This window comes from Benincasa hispida, chromosome 12 (genome assembly GCF_009727055.1).
Source record: "Benincasa hispida cultivar B227 chromosome 12, ASM972705v1, whole genome shotgun sequence".
Classification (NCBI taxonomy): domain Eukaryota; kingdom Viridiplantae; phylum Streptophyta; class Magnoliopsida; order Cucurbitales; family Cucurbitaceae; genus Benincasa; species Benincasa hispida.
This window is the reverse complement of record NC_052360.1, coordinates 40,550,974-40,565,838: the sequence shown is the minus strand read 5'-3', so window position 1 is coordinate 40,565,838 and position 14,865 is coordinate 40,550,974. Positions and strand designations below refer to the sequence as shown.

General features: G+C 35.5%; 2 protein-coding genes across 4 annotated transcripts; one reads left to right on the top strand and one right to left on the bottom strand.

Moving 5' to 3' along the window:
- The first annotated feature begins 510 nt into the window (after positions 1-510).
- Positions 511-6,126, top strand: LOC120067728 (serine/threonine-protein kinase MPS1). Of its 3 annotated transcripts, none has more exons than XM_039019288.1 (6): positions 511-879; positions 1,449-1,625; positions 1,802-2,838; positions 3,386-3,586; positions 4,313-4,474; positions 5,095-6,126. In XM_039019288.1, the coding sequence occupies exons 1-6, from the start codon at positions 726-728 to the stop codon at positions 5,671-5,673; spliced, it is 2,310 nt and encodes a 769-aa protein (XP_038875216.1). In that variant the 5' UTR covers positions 511-725; the 3' UTR covers positions 5,674-6,126. The 3 variants fall into 3 exon arrangements, with proteins under 3 accessions (XP_038875216.1, XP_038875215.1, XP_038875214.1); XM_039019287.1 differs by having other exon boundaries at positions 1,218-1,625; positions 1,871-2,838; XM_039019286.1 differs by having other exon boundaries at positions 1,218-1,625.
- Positions 6,127-6,840: 714 nt separating this feature from the next.
- LOC120068274 (histone-lysine N-methyltransferase ASHR1) lies at positions 6,841-14,176 on the bottom strand. Its single transcript, XM_039019991.1, has 14 exons — positions 13,911-14,176; positions 13,105-13,250; positions 12,460-12,594; positions 11,295-11,349; positions 11,014-11,132; positions 10,453-10,541; positions 10,253-10,334; positions 9,974-10,075; positions 9,746-9,836; positions 9,554-9,673; positions 9,239-9,345; positions 8,868-8,937; positions 7,536-7,599; positions 6,841-7,175 (listed from the first exon to the last, which is right to left on the bottom strand). The coding sequence occupies exons 1-14, from the start codon at positions 14,008-14,010 to the stop codon at positions 7,010-7,012; spliced, it is 1,446 nt and encodes a 481-aa protein (XP_038875919.1). The 5' UTR covers positions 14,011-14,176; the 3' UTR covers positions 6,841-7,009.
- Between the last annotated feature and the right edge of the window lie 689 nt (positions 14,177-14,865).

Below are 14,865 nucleotides of genomic sequence, written 5' to 3'. Positions count from 1 at the left end.
TCTTTTATTTTTGTTAATCCTGTATTTTCATCTTCCAAAATAAAAACAAAAGTGATAAATCGCTTTTGCTGCGAGATTCGATTTTATGAGAAATATGTTTTATTTTTTAAAAATAAAAAATGACATAGTTATCAAACGAAGCCGAACAGAGATTTAAATTTTGGAAAAGGGGGATTCGTTTACACTTTATATAGGAGTTAAAGATTTCTCTATAGGGTATTTTTGGAATACATCGTGTAGAAAGGGTGATTTTTCATAATTATAAACCTTGTTTTTCAAACCAAACCCTTAAATTTGCTATACATCCAATTTCTCAAATTTAAAAAGTAGCTACTTTTTTGTGATTGAAAGTTAACTTCCAAAAGGGCCATTGGAGCACAGAGAAGCCCAGTTATGATTCAAGTCACTGATGGGCTCTATGCCACTAGTCAGGAAGATGATGGGCCCAATAGAAAAGCCCACTACAGTTGAATTTAATTTCAAAAACGCTCCGACAGGGGAGAGGTCGAAACAAAGCGATCCTCTTCAAAAATCACTATTTTCCCTCTCACTCTCTTCCTTCACAGTACTTCGCCAATAACAATGGGGACTTCCATTGATTTCCCTTCTGTAACTCACCCCACGCTCCGGATCCAGATCGTTCGGAGCCAAAATATCTGTTAGTGGAACACTTCCCTCATCGTTCTTCTCTTTTGCCCTTCCAGAAATGCCGTTCGGAGCCGACCATGGACAGGGAGGCTAACCTTCCGGCCCCATTCGCACTTGAGAAGAAAGTGAACCGTCAGACCAACCCCGAGACTACATCCTCCTCTTCCTCCTCCTCATCGCCGGGCTTCATTCGACATGTTCAAGCCGCCTTCAAGCGCCATCGACCACTCGGTAACTATTTTTGTGCTTTATAATAATTTAATCTGTTAGAATATGTAATAATTGGGCTGGTGTTTAATGCATTTACTCTTAATTTAAAGCCACTGTAAGAAGAATTTCTTCTTCTACTCTACCATATATTCGCTTCAGTTAGAGGGAAAGATTAGCTATTTCGCTTTCGGGATTGCTTTAGGGAAGCCAGGAACGCCTTGTATGCTACTACTCGGGAAGAATATGAATCTGTGTTGCTTCAAGAATTTTTGTATTAGATCTCGGGCAATGATTTTAGTTTAATGGCTGTTGGTCGTCCAAATTACTTTTATGACAATCATATTTATAAGAAATTTCAGGTGTGACCCAATCAAATAGTATAAGACCCAGGCGCTTGTTAGTTCCCCAAAGAGAGGTGTTAAGGAACCCTCGTTCAGAGGCCAGGCTTGCAGAAAGTGTTAAGGAGCCTGAAATTGAAGTTTCATTGAGTCAAGATCATGTAGTGAAGGATTTGATTGAACAGACGAAGAGCACAATGACTATTATTGGAGAAACTCAAGATGAATCAATAACACGACCTTCCATTTCAGGCCTGATGACCAAAAGCTTTGATGGAAGCTTCGCACCTGATGCCCACAGAGATGAACTTGTACGTGGTGCTGGTTGTCAATCTAGAAGCACAGCTTCCGCTTTAAGTACAGGATCCCAGCATGCTGATGGTCAGAAAATGGTTCGGTTTTCTGTTAAAACCAGCAAGATTTCTCAGGGTAAATACTGGTGTCTTATATTTTCTTGTTCAGATATTCTTCCCTCACTTCAATAGTATAACACAACCATTTCTTGTGAAATTTGTAGCCTTTTCAAATTAGGCTCTTATTTTGTATAGTTTACTTGTCCTGTACCAAGTTTTGCAATGCATATGTCATTCTATTTCCACTTGTAGGGGTCCATGATCTAATGGCCAGTGGGTTGGAAAACTTATCATCTCATATGGGTTCCCTTGCGTTGACAGAGATGGATTGGACAGCCGGCAACCATGGGGAAGCTTCTAGTGTAATTCATGATGAATCTAAACACCGGAGTTTTGCAAACACAGAGTTTGATATAAAAAACAATGGTGGGATTTCAATGTTGGCACAAAGAACACCAGCTGTGGAAGATCAACTCAAGCGATTTGAAGACTTTTTGAATCAACCAATTAATCAGCCTTCATTTGGTCCACCTTGTCCAACCACCACGTCTGTTCACTCAAGTTCAGTGGCTATGCTTAATTCAACAACCTATTGCTCTCATTTGCATCAAGAAAGTGGTGGTAAAATTTCTTCTGAACCTTTGAGCGACTTCAACGCGAATATTCAACATGAAGCTAAAAGAAGTGTGTTGCCAACGTCAGGGTCTTCTCTAAGGGACACTAGTGATGAGGTCAAGAATGGGAAAGGCAATGATGCTATACATGCTCCGGGCCTTACTGCTAATACTGAAAAAGTTATAAGGCACTATGACATCTCTAAGGAGCAGAGGGTAAAGTTAGGAGGAGAAAGTGATATTTCTAAACATTCTTTGCAACACAGTGATAAGTCATATGAAGGCAAGTGTGGAATAGTGGATGCCACTGATACAAAAGCGAAGGCCCAAGTACCCAAAAAGTCAGTTTCTGATGTGAATTTGAACCCCTCTGGTTCAGAAAAACTAGAAAAAGTGGCAAGTGGGAAGAGTGCTTCAACAAATCGTAAAAGGAATTATGATCCAGACATGTTTTTTAAGGTTAATGGAAAGCTTTATCAAAGACTTGGCAAGATAGGCAGTGGGGGAAGCAGCGAGGTTCACAAAGTTATCTCATCAGATTGCACGATATATGCACTTAAGAAAATTAAACTTAAAGGTCGTGACTATGCCACTGCTTATGGGTTCTGTCAGGAGATTGTGTATTTAAATAAGTTGAAAGGGAAGAACAACATTATACAACTTGTAGATTATGAGGTATGTATCTTTATCTTGATATCTTTTATGCATGTCTTTGCATTCATATTTAAATCTCTTAATGTTCAATGTTTGAATGTTTGATCATTTTACTGTCTTGGCGAATGCTCAGGCATTTGTGCCATGAGTAGAACCTTATGGATATTTGTTTTTCTTGTAGCTTCTAATAGTCAAAATACTCTAGCCCTATTTGATAATATTTTCATTTTTAAAAACTAGATGTGTTTGCTAAAAAATTTTCTTGTTTAGTTTTCAACTTTCAAAAACTTTTTTGAAATCTTGGTTAAACTTGAAAACAACAACAAAAATTTGGAAATGATCATTTTTAGTTTTTAAAACATGGTTATGCATTTAAAAACTTTTTTGGTAAACTAGACTAGAAATAAAAAAAATATCATTAGTGAACACTTAATTCATAAAAACTAGAAAACTAAAACCAAATGTCATCTAATGGAAGCGGTGTTTGATTAATTCTCTTAACTGTGAAATATTTCTGTCATTCATGTTTATTTATTTCAGAATTACCTAAGAATCTATCTTTTGTTAGGTAACAGATAGGACTTTGCTTCAGGAAGTGTTGAATGGCTCCACGAATAATAAAGATGCTAGGGTTAAGGATGATGGATATATATACATGGTGCTAGAATATGGTGAAATTGATTTGGCTCACATGCTCTCACAGAAATGGAAGGAAATTGATGGCATCAACCAGATAATAGATGAAAATTGGCTTCGATTCTATTGGCAGGTGATCCCCTCTTCCCGTTTAGGATCTAGCTAAGCAATAAGTGCACATTTATTAATGTTCACAATTATTTTTCTTTTCGCACGGCATTTACGAAACAGTTTTTGTTCCTAGACAATGGTTTTCATTTGGCAGTTAATTTTCGTCTTCTTCATGATATATCGCATCCGTTGAGTCATATCAGTACACACCCAGTGTTCAGACACAATTGTTTTACTATTGTACTTGGAAATGGAGTAACATTAGTGTTCCCTTTGGAAAATAAAATAAAAGAATCTTGAGGCTCCACAAAATTCATATTTTCGCAGTTAATATTTAGTGGGGAAAATAAAAAGGATTGCCATGTTATGCTGCGACAGAAGTTGAATCATCCATGTGCTTTTGCTCGGGTTATTATTCCTCATACCTCCCACAAACATGCCAGATTTCGAGTCAAGCATGGGAGGTTCTAAAGCTCAACAATTTGAATTATTGTGATTAAGCGTTTACCTTACGTTGTAGTATTAATTTTTTTTTATTATGAGATTATATGCATGTGCATTGTTTTGATTGGTCCCGTAATCAAAGAATCCTTACAGTAGCTGTTTGGAACCTCGTTTTGGCGAAATTATTCACTGCTGCATGTATTTTTGCCGCTTAACAAGCCGCATTAGTTTCTATCATTTGCAACATTTATGTGTTCTCCTTGTAGATTAATTATTTCATAGATTTTTTTTTTATACATGGCAGCAAATTCTTCAAGCTGTAAACACCATACACGAGGAACGCATTGTTCACTCTGATTTGAAGCCAGCAAATTTTCTTCTTGTCAAAGGCTCCTTAAAACTAATTGACTTTGGTATTGCAAAAGCCATAATGAGTGATACAACTAACATCCAAAGAGATTCACAGGTGAATATCATTTGATGCCCGTCTTCTCTAAAAAAGTTATCATTTGATGCCCTCCCTTGCAAGTTTATACATAGTGGATGTAACGTAAGACTCTTAGTTAGGGAAATAGTAGGATTATCAATGTAAGATTAGTAGCAAAGGGTATTCTAATAATTAGACATGGAGTTTGTTTGGTCCTTTGGGATTATTGGGTATTCTAATAATTAGACATGGAGTTTGTTAGGTCCTTTGGGATTATAAATAGTAGGTGAAGAGTAAGGTTAGAGGTGTAAAGAATTTTGTAGGATTTTTCTTTGGGGAATTTAGGGAGACTAGCCCTCTTGAAAGGGTAGGTTATCTTGTTACTTTTCTTATGATATTATAGCATATTTTCATATATTTTCATACTTCTTTGTTCGGGAGTTTTCTATGTGTTCTTATTAGGAGGTATCCTAAGAAATATTTTAAGACTCCTAGTTGGGGAAATATTAGAAGTCTTACATGTAAATAACTAGTACAGAATGTTCCTAGGTGTATCAATTTTTGTTGCGTTCATAGTTCATGATTAGATAAATAAGGTACGGTTGCAGCAAAATTATTTTCTCGTTCTGTTTGGATTTTGAATTTTTTCCGTACCACAGGTGGGTACACTGAGTTACATGTCACCCGAGGCATTTATGTGCAATGAGAAAGATGCAAATGGAAACACCATCAAATGTGGTCGACCATCTGATATTTGGTCCCTTGGCTGCATTCTTTATCAAATGGTTTATGGAAGGACCCCCTTCTCCGAGTACAAGACATTCTGGGCCAAATTCAAAGTCATTACAGACCCAAATCATGAGATCAGATATGAACCCGTTGGTAACCATTGGCTTCTCGATCTTATGAAGAAGTGCCTCGCATGGGACCGCAATGAGCGGTGGAGAATTCCCGAGTTACTTCAACATCCTTTTCTCGTACCCCCAGTGTCCCCGCACCTATCCTTATCTCTAGACCAGAGCTCCAAACTTCTGCAACTCATTGCTGAATCTTGTGAAAATGACCATGAAGCTTCGCATCTGCGTTCTCAGCTTCAACAACTGCTCCTCAACTCCGTCCAGCCGATGACATCTCTGTTAATAACTTCTAAAGACAATCAAAGTGAGCTGTTTTCCCAAACGTCAAAGGACCACTTTCTGCTCTACAAAAATCCGGCTACAACGAATGATGAAAAGTGAAAGTCCTAATTTTGTTTCTCGTTCAAGGAATGGTTTGAAGTTCTCTTCGGCATGAAAATGCGGGATTTGACTTTTGAGTAGCTGATGAATGACGATTGATAGAATATGAGGCTGGCTACTTCTTGGTAGATGCGGGCTTTTGCCTCTTCAGGTTTGGCGCATTAGAGCATCGAGTTTTCCTCCTATCGAAGCTGGATGATCAATTTAACACCTGTAGCGTTTGTCAAAAGTGTACAATATATAATATAATAACTGTGTTCTCGGCTTTGAGATTGTAAATTTGTTTGTAGTTTTGTTCGAGGCGCTTGCTGTTTATGTTTCTTCCCAGATTCAACACAGAAAGAAACCATGCATTACGTAATCCCAACTGTTAATGCAACAGAGTTTGACATATTTGTATAATGTTTATGCAGGACTCATAAGTGTTCTAAAATTGAGAGTGGTTCCTTTCAACTTTTGCGTTGTAGTTGTCGACCTCTTGACTATAATAAGCTCCCTCAAGGATGATTCTATTTTATATGTTTTCAAAACCACAAAGGCTATTCATATAATGAACTTACATTTGGCAAACTTGAAAATGAAATCTATTTAAAAATAAAATCAGGGTTGTTTCAACTGCTTTTGTAATGAGATATAAAAGAATTGAAAATCATAGTCTGTTCTGTAAAGTGAGTTCTGCAAAGTCAATTTCTCTGCGAATCTTTTCAAACTGGAAACCAGAAAATATTTCCAGAAGGGTTCAAATGCATAACCAAAACTAGCAACTATTTGCAGTTCATATTCATATTGATTGAAGATGATAATTTGTTGATATTTGATTTACAAGAGAATTTTGAATATGGTCCATGCTTGACAAGTATGACTAGCAAAGATTTGCATTGCATCTAAGACTACTGTATACGTTTGCATTGAAAAATGAAAACTATAAGTTAATAATTAAGATTTCGTTTTGTAACCATTTAATTTTTTGTTTTTGTTTTTAAAAATTAAGCTTATAAACACTACTCTCACCTCCAAATTTCTTCCTTTATTATCTACTTTATACCAATAGTTTAAAAAACCAAACCAAAACTTGAAAACTTAAAAAAAATAACTTTTAAAAACTTGTTTTTGTTTTTGAAATTTAACTAAGAATTCAACCATTGTACTTAAGAAAGATGCAAATCATGGTACGAAATGAGGAGAAAATAGACTAAATTTTAAAAAATAAAAGACAACGATCTTGAACCATGGCAGTTCAATACCATATACAGCCAAGTCCTAAACGATTAAGCTCATATTAAGCACAGAGAGATGCAACCAAGAAGGGCTCTGTTCTTTAGAAGTAATGGTGGGTCTACTCATCATCAATAGATGAGAGTTTATAAGAAGCTTCAGCACGAGCTTCCTCCAACTTTAGCAGCAATTCCTTCATGAAACTTGAATTAGTTCCATGAGTAATTCGCAGTATATCAAATGCCTTGGTATAAGATTTTACAGCATCCTCTGTATACCCAAGTAACCTGCAAATTGAATGCCATCACATATTTCACAAGCCAATGGAACTATTTCCCAGTTCTTGAAAAGCAGCCAATCTGAATTTAGCAACAGAGACGAACTCCTTCCAACATTTGCAGTAAAAAAAAAAACCCCAATTTCTTCTAGCCAAAATATGTAGCCACAAGACAGAGACTTAGATCAATTTTTTTATGTTATTCTCAGTTAGAGAATGATGCATGGACACATCCTAAGCAATGTAATCATGAAGTTTTTTGAGCTTCAGAAAATAAAATAAGAGATCGATTTTTCATTCCTTGTGTGTTTTCTTGCTGTAGAAAAGGGAAGGACTAGTAAATGATACAATATCTTGGTGCATTACTAACCATTCCAATTTCCCACAAGTATAGAACTGCAATCCAAGCAATGGATGGATCCCAGGGTATAGTTCTGTTATCAAAGAAAAAATTTCATAGGATAATATTATATAAGTAGTTTAACTGTGGATCCATAACATAAGATCATAGTCTACCAAGTCAATGTAAGACTATAATAGAATATTAAACCTGGTGGCTAACATCTTGATAACTCATGATGTCTGGAGAATATTAAACCTGGTGGCTGACATGGCAGTACTATAACATGCATGCAAGGTAACAACAAAATGACTCATTGAAATGAACAAACTTGTAATTTAGGGATCAACTTGACACCAATTCTATAGTTAAAAATATTTCAACAGGAGAAATGAATCTTGAAAAGCAGCATGAAACTAATGCTTCAGGGAAGAGGTTTACGAGGAATACTGTAAATCCTTAAGATGTTGAAAGTATTCCCCCATCTTAGAAGAACTACCATAACCCTTGAATGTTTTTCTATAAATAATTTCATCTTTGAAGCCAGACCTTGTTTGAGCAAAGCCAATTTTGAAGAAGAAAATTAAGATAATTCAAACAACGTGATCGTTGACAACAATCAAATCAAATATGCTAAATCATCAAAGTTTGCTATATTTTCTCTTATGAATCCTCATCTTAGAATTGTTCATTTATGCGTGTAGAGAAAATCATAGCTGTACCATAAAAAGCATTCTAATCTTCATGCTTTCCTCTTTTTCCACCATCACAGGTGTTCAAGCTGTTTATTGCATTGCACCTTAATTAATTCTAACGACTGCCTGTCTCCATAAAATTTGATGTGGAGAAATTCAAAGGTCATTTTAACATCTTAACTTGGTAATCACAGTGACTTGAACTAAACATCTGGCCGCTCTACTTCCCGAGTAAATCTTATTATATAGGATTGCCACCTTTAGGGTTTTGAAATGGCAGATTGACACTTGAGTATAGGTAATAATTTATCCACTAGTTTTTGCATTTATCTACAAGTTTTCTGGATTCCACCTTGAATTTTATATGTAACATCTCGATTTAAATCAAACTTGGAAACGAAAGAGTAAATTTTGCAGTTTTTTTCGAGGTAAGAGGCCATGCTTACATTGAGAAGCATGAAAAAAAAATACAACCACATACAAGAAACGTGCCCGAACAAATGGAGTCCTAATCTAACTACAAAAAGGTCTAGTAACTGAAGCCCATAAAGGCATTAAACCTGGTCATCTCTAAGACTCAAACTAAAATTTGCAGTTGTATCGAGCAAATTATCCACTTTTTATCCCAAAACAATTAACCTACTAGAAGAAAAATTAAGAGGCATACTCTGATAGACTGAAATTGTCAATTTGCAGTATGTTAGAGCTTTTGTCCAATTCTCTAGCTCCATCAAAATCTGCAAGAGACATCAGACATTTGATTGCAAAACAATGGAACATATCACAAAGAAGCTGAAAACAGTTAACCATTCATTATGTTAATAAATGAGAAATAAATGCTACTTTCAGTCTTGCCCATGATGTCTCAATAATAGCATATTAAATCAGATTGAATATGCACCAAACAATAACAAAATTGCACTCAGATTTCAAAGATTGGTTGAACAAATAAATTTGACATATGAAACACAAAAAATTACAAAAATATGTAAAGAATGATAATAACAAAAAGAAAAGGGAAAAGAATTCTTAGCCTACCTTGAGAAGCTTTTCTCGAGTTTGCATCAAACTGATTGAATAAGGATGGCATAATATCCTTTGGAGTTTCTCAACTTTTTCATACATAAATAAAGCTTCAGCACGATCTGAATTTAGTTAAAGATCAAAGCAAATGTCAAATATAATAAAACATGTCATAAATATTATTCCTAAAGATTAGTTTCTATAGGAACAACACCAAACTGGGCTTTAATCAGATGAAGGAGACCACCTATGATCTAAAAATATTTGATCAGTGACAAAAGCCCAACTACAACTACCATTGATGATTTATAGTTAAACACAAAAGGATACTTTGGGAAGACATAGAAGTAAAAGCTTCATCAGATATTGATTTTATTTGACTAGCAATATTTTTTATATCCTCCTTATTTCGAACAAGTCCACATTGTTGGCATGTGAATCCAGTATCATCTGCACAAGAAAACGGAGATTGAAATAATAGCACACCCTCAGTTACTGGTCAAATAGTGAAATATCGCATACCAGAGTTACGGAGCAGGAAACCATCACACTGGTCATTTTTGCACCTGTAGCCCTCCAAAATTGCACTTTCTTTGATTTCATCTTCTTGAACCTTAATTTTTTTTTTTATTGGGGGGGGGGGGGGGGGGGAATGATCAAATCAATAACAACTCTAATCATTCTGGTCAAACATTATGGGTTGAAATCAAGGATGAAATACATCTGAAAGATGCAATTATCGGTTACAACTTTAACGCATCGAGAGCATGTGCAAGTGAATAAGTAGTTTTCTTTAAGAGTCTTCTGCCGAGTCATAGTGCTTCCAGCAGTTTCAATGTAACTTATCGACACCTAATAAATCATAAAACACACAGACCAAAGAATGATATATTAGAGCTACAGCAGAAATGATGCCACAATTTTTTTTTTTTTTTTTTTTTTTTTTTTTTTTTTTAAAAAAGACCACGTCACTAATAGTAATACCTAGAGAACTAGGCAGAAAAAAGTGAATATAGATAGAATGGTTACCTCAGCACCTGTGGGTATATGTTGCACAGCACGGACCACAGCAGATCTTCCCTCAAATACCAAAACAGCATTGGGCAAGCAGCTATAGTAGCAAAACCACGTAGTGACTTGGTTGATTATTATGATGAAGTTCCTTATAAAAGAAATTATTATGATGAAGTTATGAATGTAAATACAGAACTTGTCTCCTGAGGAGTTACCTATGATTTATAATGGAGATTACAGGATATAGACCAGTCCCCAAGGGTCTAAGTTCACTGTCACATATGGTATGTGCATTACATGCCAGCTGCATAAAAATGCATGGGGTTAGACTTAGACTTCAGAAAAATTGATGCAAAACTGATCTTATTACCAAGCCTTATGGTTACGGAAAATAAGATTTAGCATCATATCCTATTTTAGGCAAACATCTCAAATAATAGCAGTAGAGGAAAGTACACAATCCTGAAAACCAATGTTTGAAAGATGGCCCTCAATAAATTTATGCAAAAATTCGTGTTAAGATACTAACAACTAATTGAACCAACTATTTCCCATCTAAAGTGCATACTGGCCAAGATAAAATTAAGGTTAATGTGATATTCATCCAGCTAAAGATGACCATTGCCAAATGAAATCTATTGTTAGACAGTCCAATTTATGATCAGAATACATAAACACAAGGTTATTTAAATTAAGAATTTTAGAGTTACTCAGCAAGAGTCAAGCTCAGCTACAATATAACAAATAAGTATAGATACAAATGTTAGAATTAGAACCTTGGAAAAGTTTCCTGCTATCTCTTTTATGTTCATTTCTGGCCACTGCAGAATCAAATTCACAAGAGTTCCCATCTGAGCATACAACACCAATTGTTTTTCATCTATGCCAGACATGTCTGATTGGAAAAGTGGTTAGACAAAACAAAATTACCAAGTTGAATGCCATAGTTAGGGCAATGCATTATTCAGATAGGGAACTTCATTAAATAAGGATACGATCTATTAGTCAGATAGGGAACTTCATTATTCAGATAGAGAACTTCATTAAATGAGGATACGATCTATTAGTTCCTCCACCAATTTATAATTGTCTGTTGCAGTCGTAGGTATGACCTGACAATAAAATAAAGATATGTCCACGCTGGAGATTATTAAGAACAATAGAAATATCTAGAAGTATTCGATTAATAGTTTTTAAGATAATTTATTGAATAAGACATGGAAATTCCGCATCATACTTAAATATTTATAATTTGTAAACTTCTAATGTCAATATAATTAATTATAAGTATAAACTCATCAAGAGAAAGTTAAATATGATAAGATAAAAATATGTACAAATAATATTAGAATTAGAACGTCGTAACCAGCATGGTTTACCTGCCTACAACCAGGTCACATTAACATGAGTATCCATATTAAATACACATAATTGAATAGGAATGGTAACTGCCTCACACCACTACTACCATATGATGGTGTTTGAAGCTTGATCAAATAGACATAGCAGTGTTCAAATATATCTTCACAAACTAATATAACTTTCTTGTAGGGGCATATTGCATACATCAGACATAGAGATACAACCCCTTTGTTTCCTTGGGAAGCTAACATTTTGGCAAAAGACAATACTTAGCAAATAGAGCAAGGATTTCTCTGAATTTTTTTGTAAGTCCCAATAGCTACTCCAGCCAATATTCAAACAAACTAATTGCTGTGTTCAATCATTTCCCCACGCTCAAATTAATAGATGGAACAAGAGTGAAATTTTGGGAGGATGATTGGTGTTTTAGTAAAGCCTTTATAGATATAACCCTTCCCCCCGATTGAATGCTCTGGTAGACTCCAAATGCTTCTCAGGTCACAGTACAAGGGAATATCAGATGGTTGCATGAAAAGTTGGAACCTAAGGTTCATAATCCTTATGGTTGATAGAGAAACGAAGGAACAGACTGCCCTTTGCCATTGATAGTTTTTGTTGCCTATTAGCTATACTTATCCACAGCCAAAAAACCCCATAGGAATAATTGATCATTCTGCTGCTCATTCAACTGCCAAGACTTCAAGGCCAAACCACACTTCCCATTTAGTTTCCTGCTTTATTATTTTTTCATGAACAAGTCTAATACAGAAAGCCTGAAGCTGAGAATATTTTCATATGATAAACATGGAAAATGCCATAAAAAACAGGAGTTGTTGATTAAAGTGGAAGGAATACTTTACCTTTTCACTTTGCAATTTTCTTTGAATAAAGAGTTTGATCATCAACCTTATAGATGGAGTAACAGATTTATGCCTATCCTTGTCAAGCCTTGCAAGAGCATCACATTCAAGACGATGCAACTTCCACTCTGACTTCTGAAAATCATTGAAGCACAAACTAGTCAAATCCCATTGTTTAATCATGCTACTGTGTTTTTAGATGCCAAGAAACTAATGCAACCATCTTAAAAACAGTATAGGAAGATAGAGAAGTTGTAAAATATAAACGGCATCCTGTCACTCCAGTATCAACAGAACATTATGTTAATTGTATCAAAAGTATCAACAGAACATAATCTTCCTCTTCTTCTTTGTGAAAGAATTGAGGATTTGTTCAGAACGAATATGAATACACACTTTCAAACCAGAGTTACATGTCCTAAAATTTGCTCAGAAGTTCTCAAATTGTGGTCTAGTTGCTTGCACAATCCTAACATACAAACAAGTGAAAAACAATGGTTGATCTTTAGCTCAAGTTTGACAGTTAGATAATTAAATTCAATGGTGCATGAAATCTTATATTAAAAAAAAATAATAATAATAAAAAATCAATGGTGCATAAAATAGTGGAAAAGGAACGAAAAAGATTTCATCTGTCTCGCATACCTGGCACATACTACTGCAATACCATGCGACTTTGCAAGCTGAGCACTTCTTAAGCTTTATTGATGCGAAACACCCGTCACATCTGGACTCGACTGTTGAGTTGTTGGGGACGCAAACATAAGGCTCTTGGCTGATTATTTCTTCTCCTGCAACACTAAACATGATAAGTCCTATAAACTTTTGTTTACATTGAAAGTACCATCATTAGATACTAACAATATCTCACATACTTAGAAGTGCATTTGTAGAATGAGATTGCGGTAAACAGCATAATCTTACTAGAGTTTCAATGTTGATCTCTCTCTAGTGCGGTTATTCATTATTTCTTCAAGTTTATTCGTATGAATTGGGATGCATGTCACATCCCTGGCTTGGTTCCTTTCTGTTTTTTATTTTTCTTTTCACTCCTTTTCATAGTTTGCATCTTTTGAACATTTTAGTTCAAGTGAAAAACTCATCTCTTGATAAAAAACTATAACAATCAAGCTATGGCAATAAACTAGAATGCTTTATACTAAACCACCTCCCAACCGACTTTTCATAGACCCAATTTCTTAACGTGGAAGTAGAAGCCTGTGATTGTCTTTATTTTTCCATTTTGTGCCCAGTGTTGGTCATTCATATCTTACACTTACAGCAAAGATTTCAAATCTATCTAAGCAGCCTTAAGCAAGTAGACAACCAAAGTTGACTCCAGTATGAGCTCGTTAGCTCGGGCAACAACAAAAATGGCAGTTTGAGTCGGGATTTCAATAAACAAAGAAGATAACCAATACAAACAACCAATAAAGAAGAAAGAGAATGACCCGGATGAAAATTCCTGGTGGTAAAGAGGCTCCGGCCCTTCTCCGGCAGAATAGTCACTGTTAACCCACGGTCGTTTAAAGCACTGTGCAAGTCCTCCATGAATGCTAAAAGCACAGAGCACCAACAGTGCCGAGTGAGGTCTCGAGAAAAGGTGGCTTCTTTTTCCCACTGGCGGCAGAGTGGAATTCACCCCACCTGAAAACCAAGCAGTTACGTGTAAATTGACCACAAAGTTAAAGCAACGCAAAGGAACAACCCTAATGAATATGAGTAAAAAGGATCAAACTGAAGTTGACTAACAAAAAGGTTGAAGCTTTGATGGGAACGTGAATATTAAGACTGAATGATATGTTTACGAGAAATCTGGATGAATGAACCAAAAATTAGATTAAAAAGGTCAAATGATCCCGTTTTTTTTTTAAAAATGTTGAATAATCTTTGCTGACATTAAATTCGGGTGAAATTACTAAAATATACTCGTGCGCACGTAGAAAAGCATCTCGCTCTCGCTCTCGGTCACTCTCGCTCTTCCTCTAGCTGATGATCCATTTGCGAACATTCATGGAACAATGGGTCGTCTTCTTTCTCGTCGATCTCGCTCACACCAGTTTCGCTATTCCTTTTCTCACTTACGAGATCACTCTTCTCTCTCGCTCTCGCTCTTGTTCACCAAAGTTGGTCGTATCAAAACTACTTGTGTGAACTTGCGATGCCAGAAAAGAAGAAGAAGATGTGCAGAGGAGAAGAAGAAGACACAATGAAAGAAAAAAAGAGAGGGAGAAAGGAAGAAGAAAAAGAAAAAAAAATAAAAAATAAAAAACTCAGTAGTGTGGAGAAGAAAGGAGGAAGAGAAATAAATAAATAAATAAATAAGCAAGGGCAATATTGTAATTTCATGTAACCATGACATCAGCAAAGGGTCATTTGATATATATATTTTTTTTCAAAATTGGT

Bases quoted from the DNA above. Each gene is read 5' to 3' on its own strand.
- LOC120067728 (XM_039019286.1), top strand. From the start codon at position 726: ATGGACAGGGAGGCTAACCTTCCGGCCCCATTCGCACTTGAGAAGAAA. The intron at 1,626-1,801 runs GTAAATACTGGT...TTCCACTTGTAG, and splicing joins AACCAGCAAGATTTCTCAGG to GGGTCCATGATCTAATGGCC. The intron at 2,839-3,385 runs GTATGTATCTTT...ATCTTTTGTTAG, and splicing joins TACAACTTGTAGATTATGAG to GTAACAGATAGGACTTTGCT.
- LOC120068274 (XM_039019991.1), bottom strand. From the start codon at position 14,010: ATGGAGGACTTGCACAGTGCTTTAAACGACCGTGGGTTAACAGTGACT. The intron at 11,350-12,459 runs GTAAAGTATTCC...TTTTATTGTCAG, and splicing joins GAAAATTGCAAAGTGAAAAG to GTCATACCTACGACTGCAAC. The intron at 11,133-11,294 runs GTATCCTCATTT...TTTTCCAATCAG, and splicing joins GGTGGAGGAACTAATAGATC to ACATGTCTGGCATAGATGAA.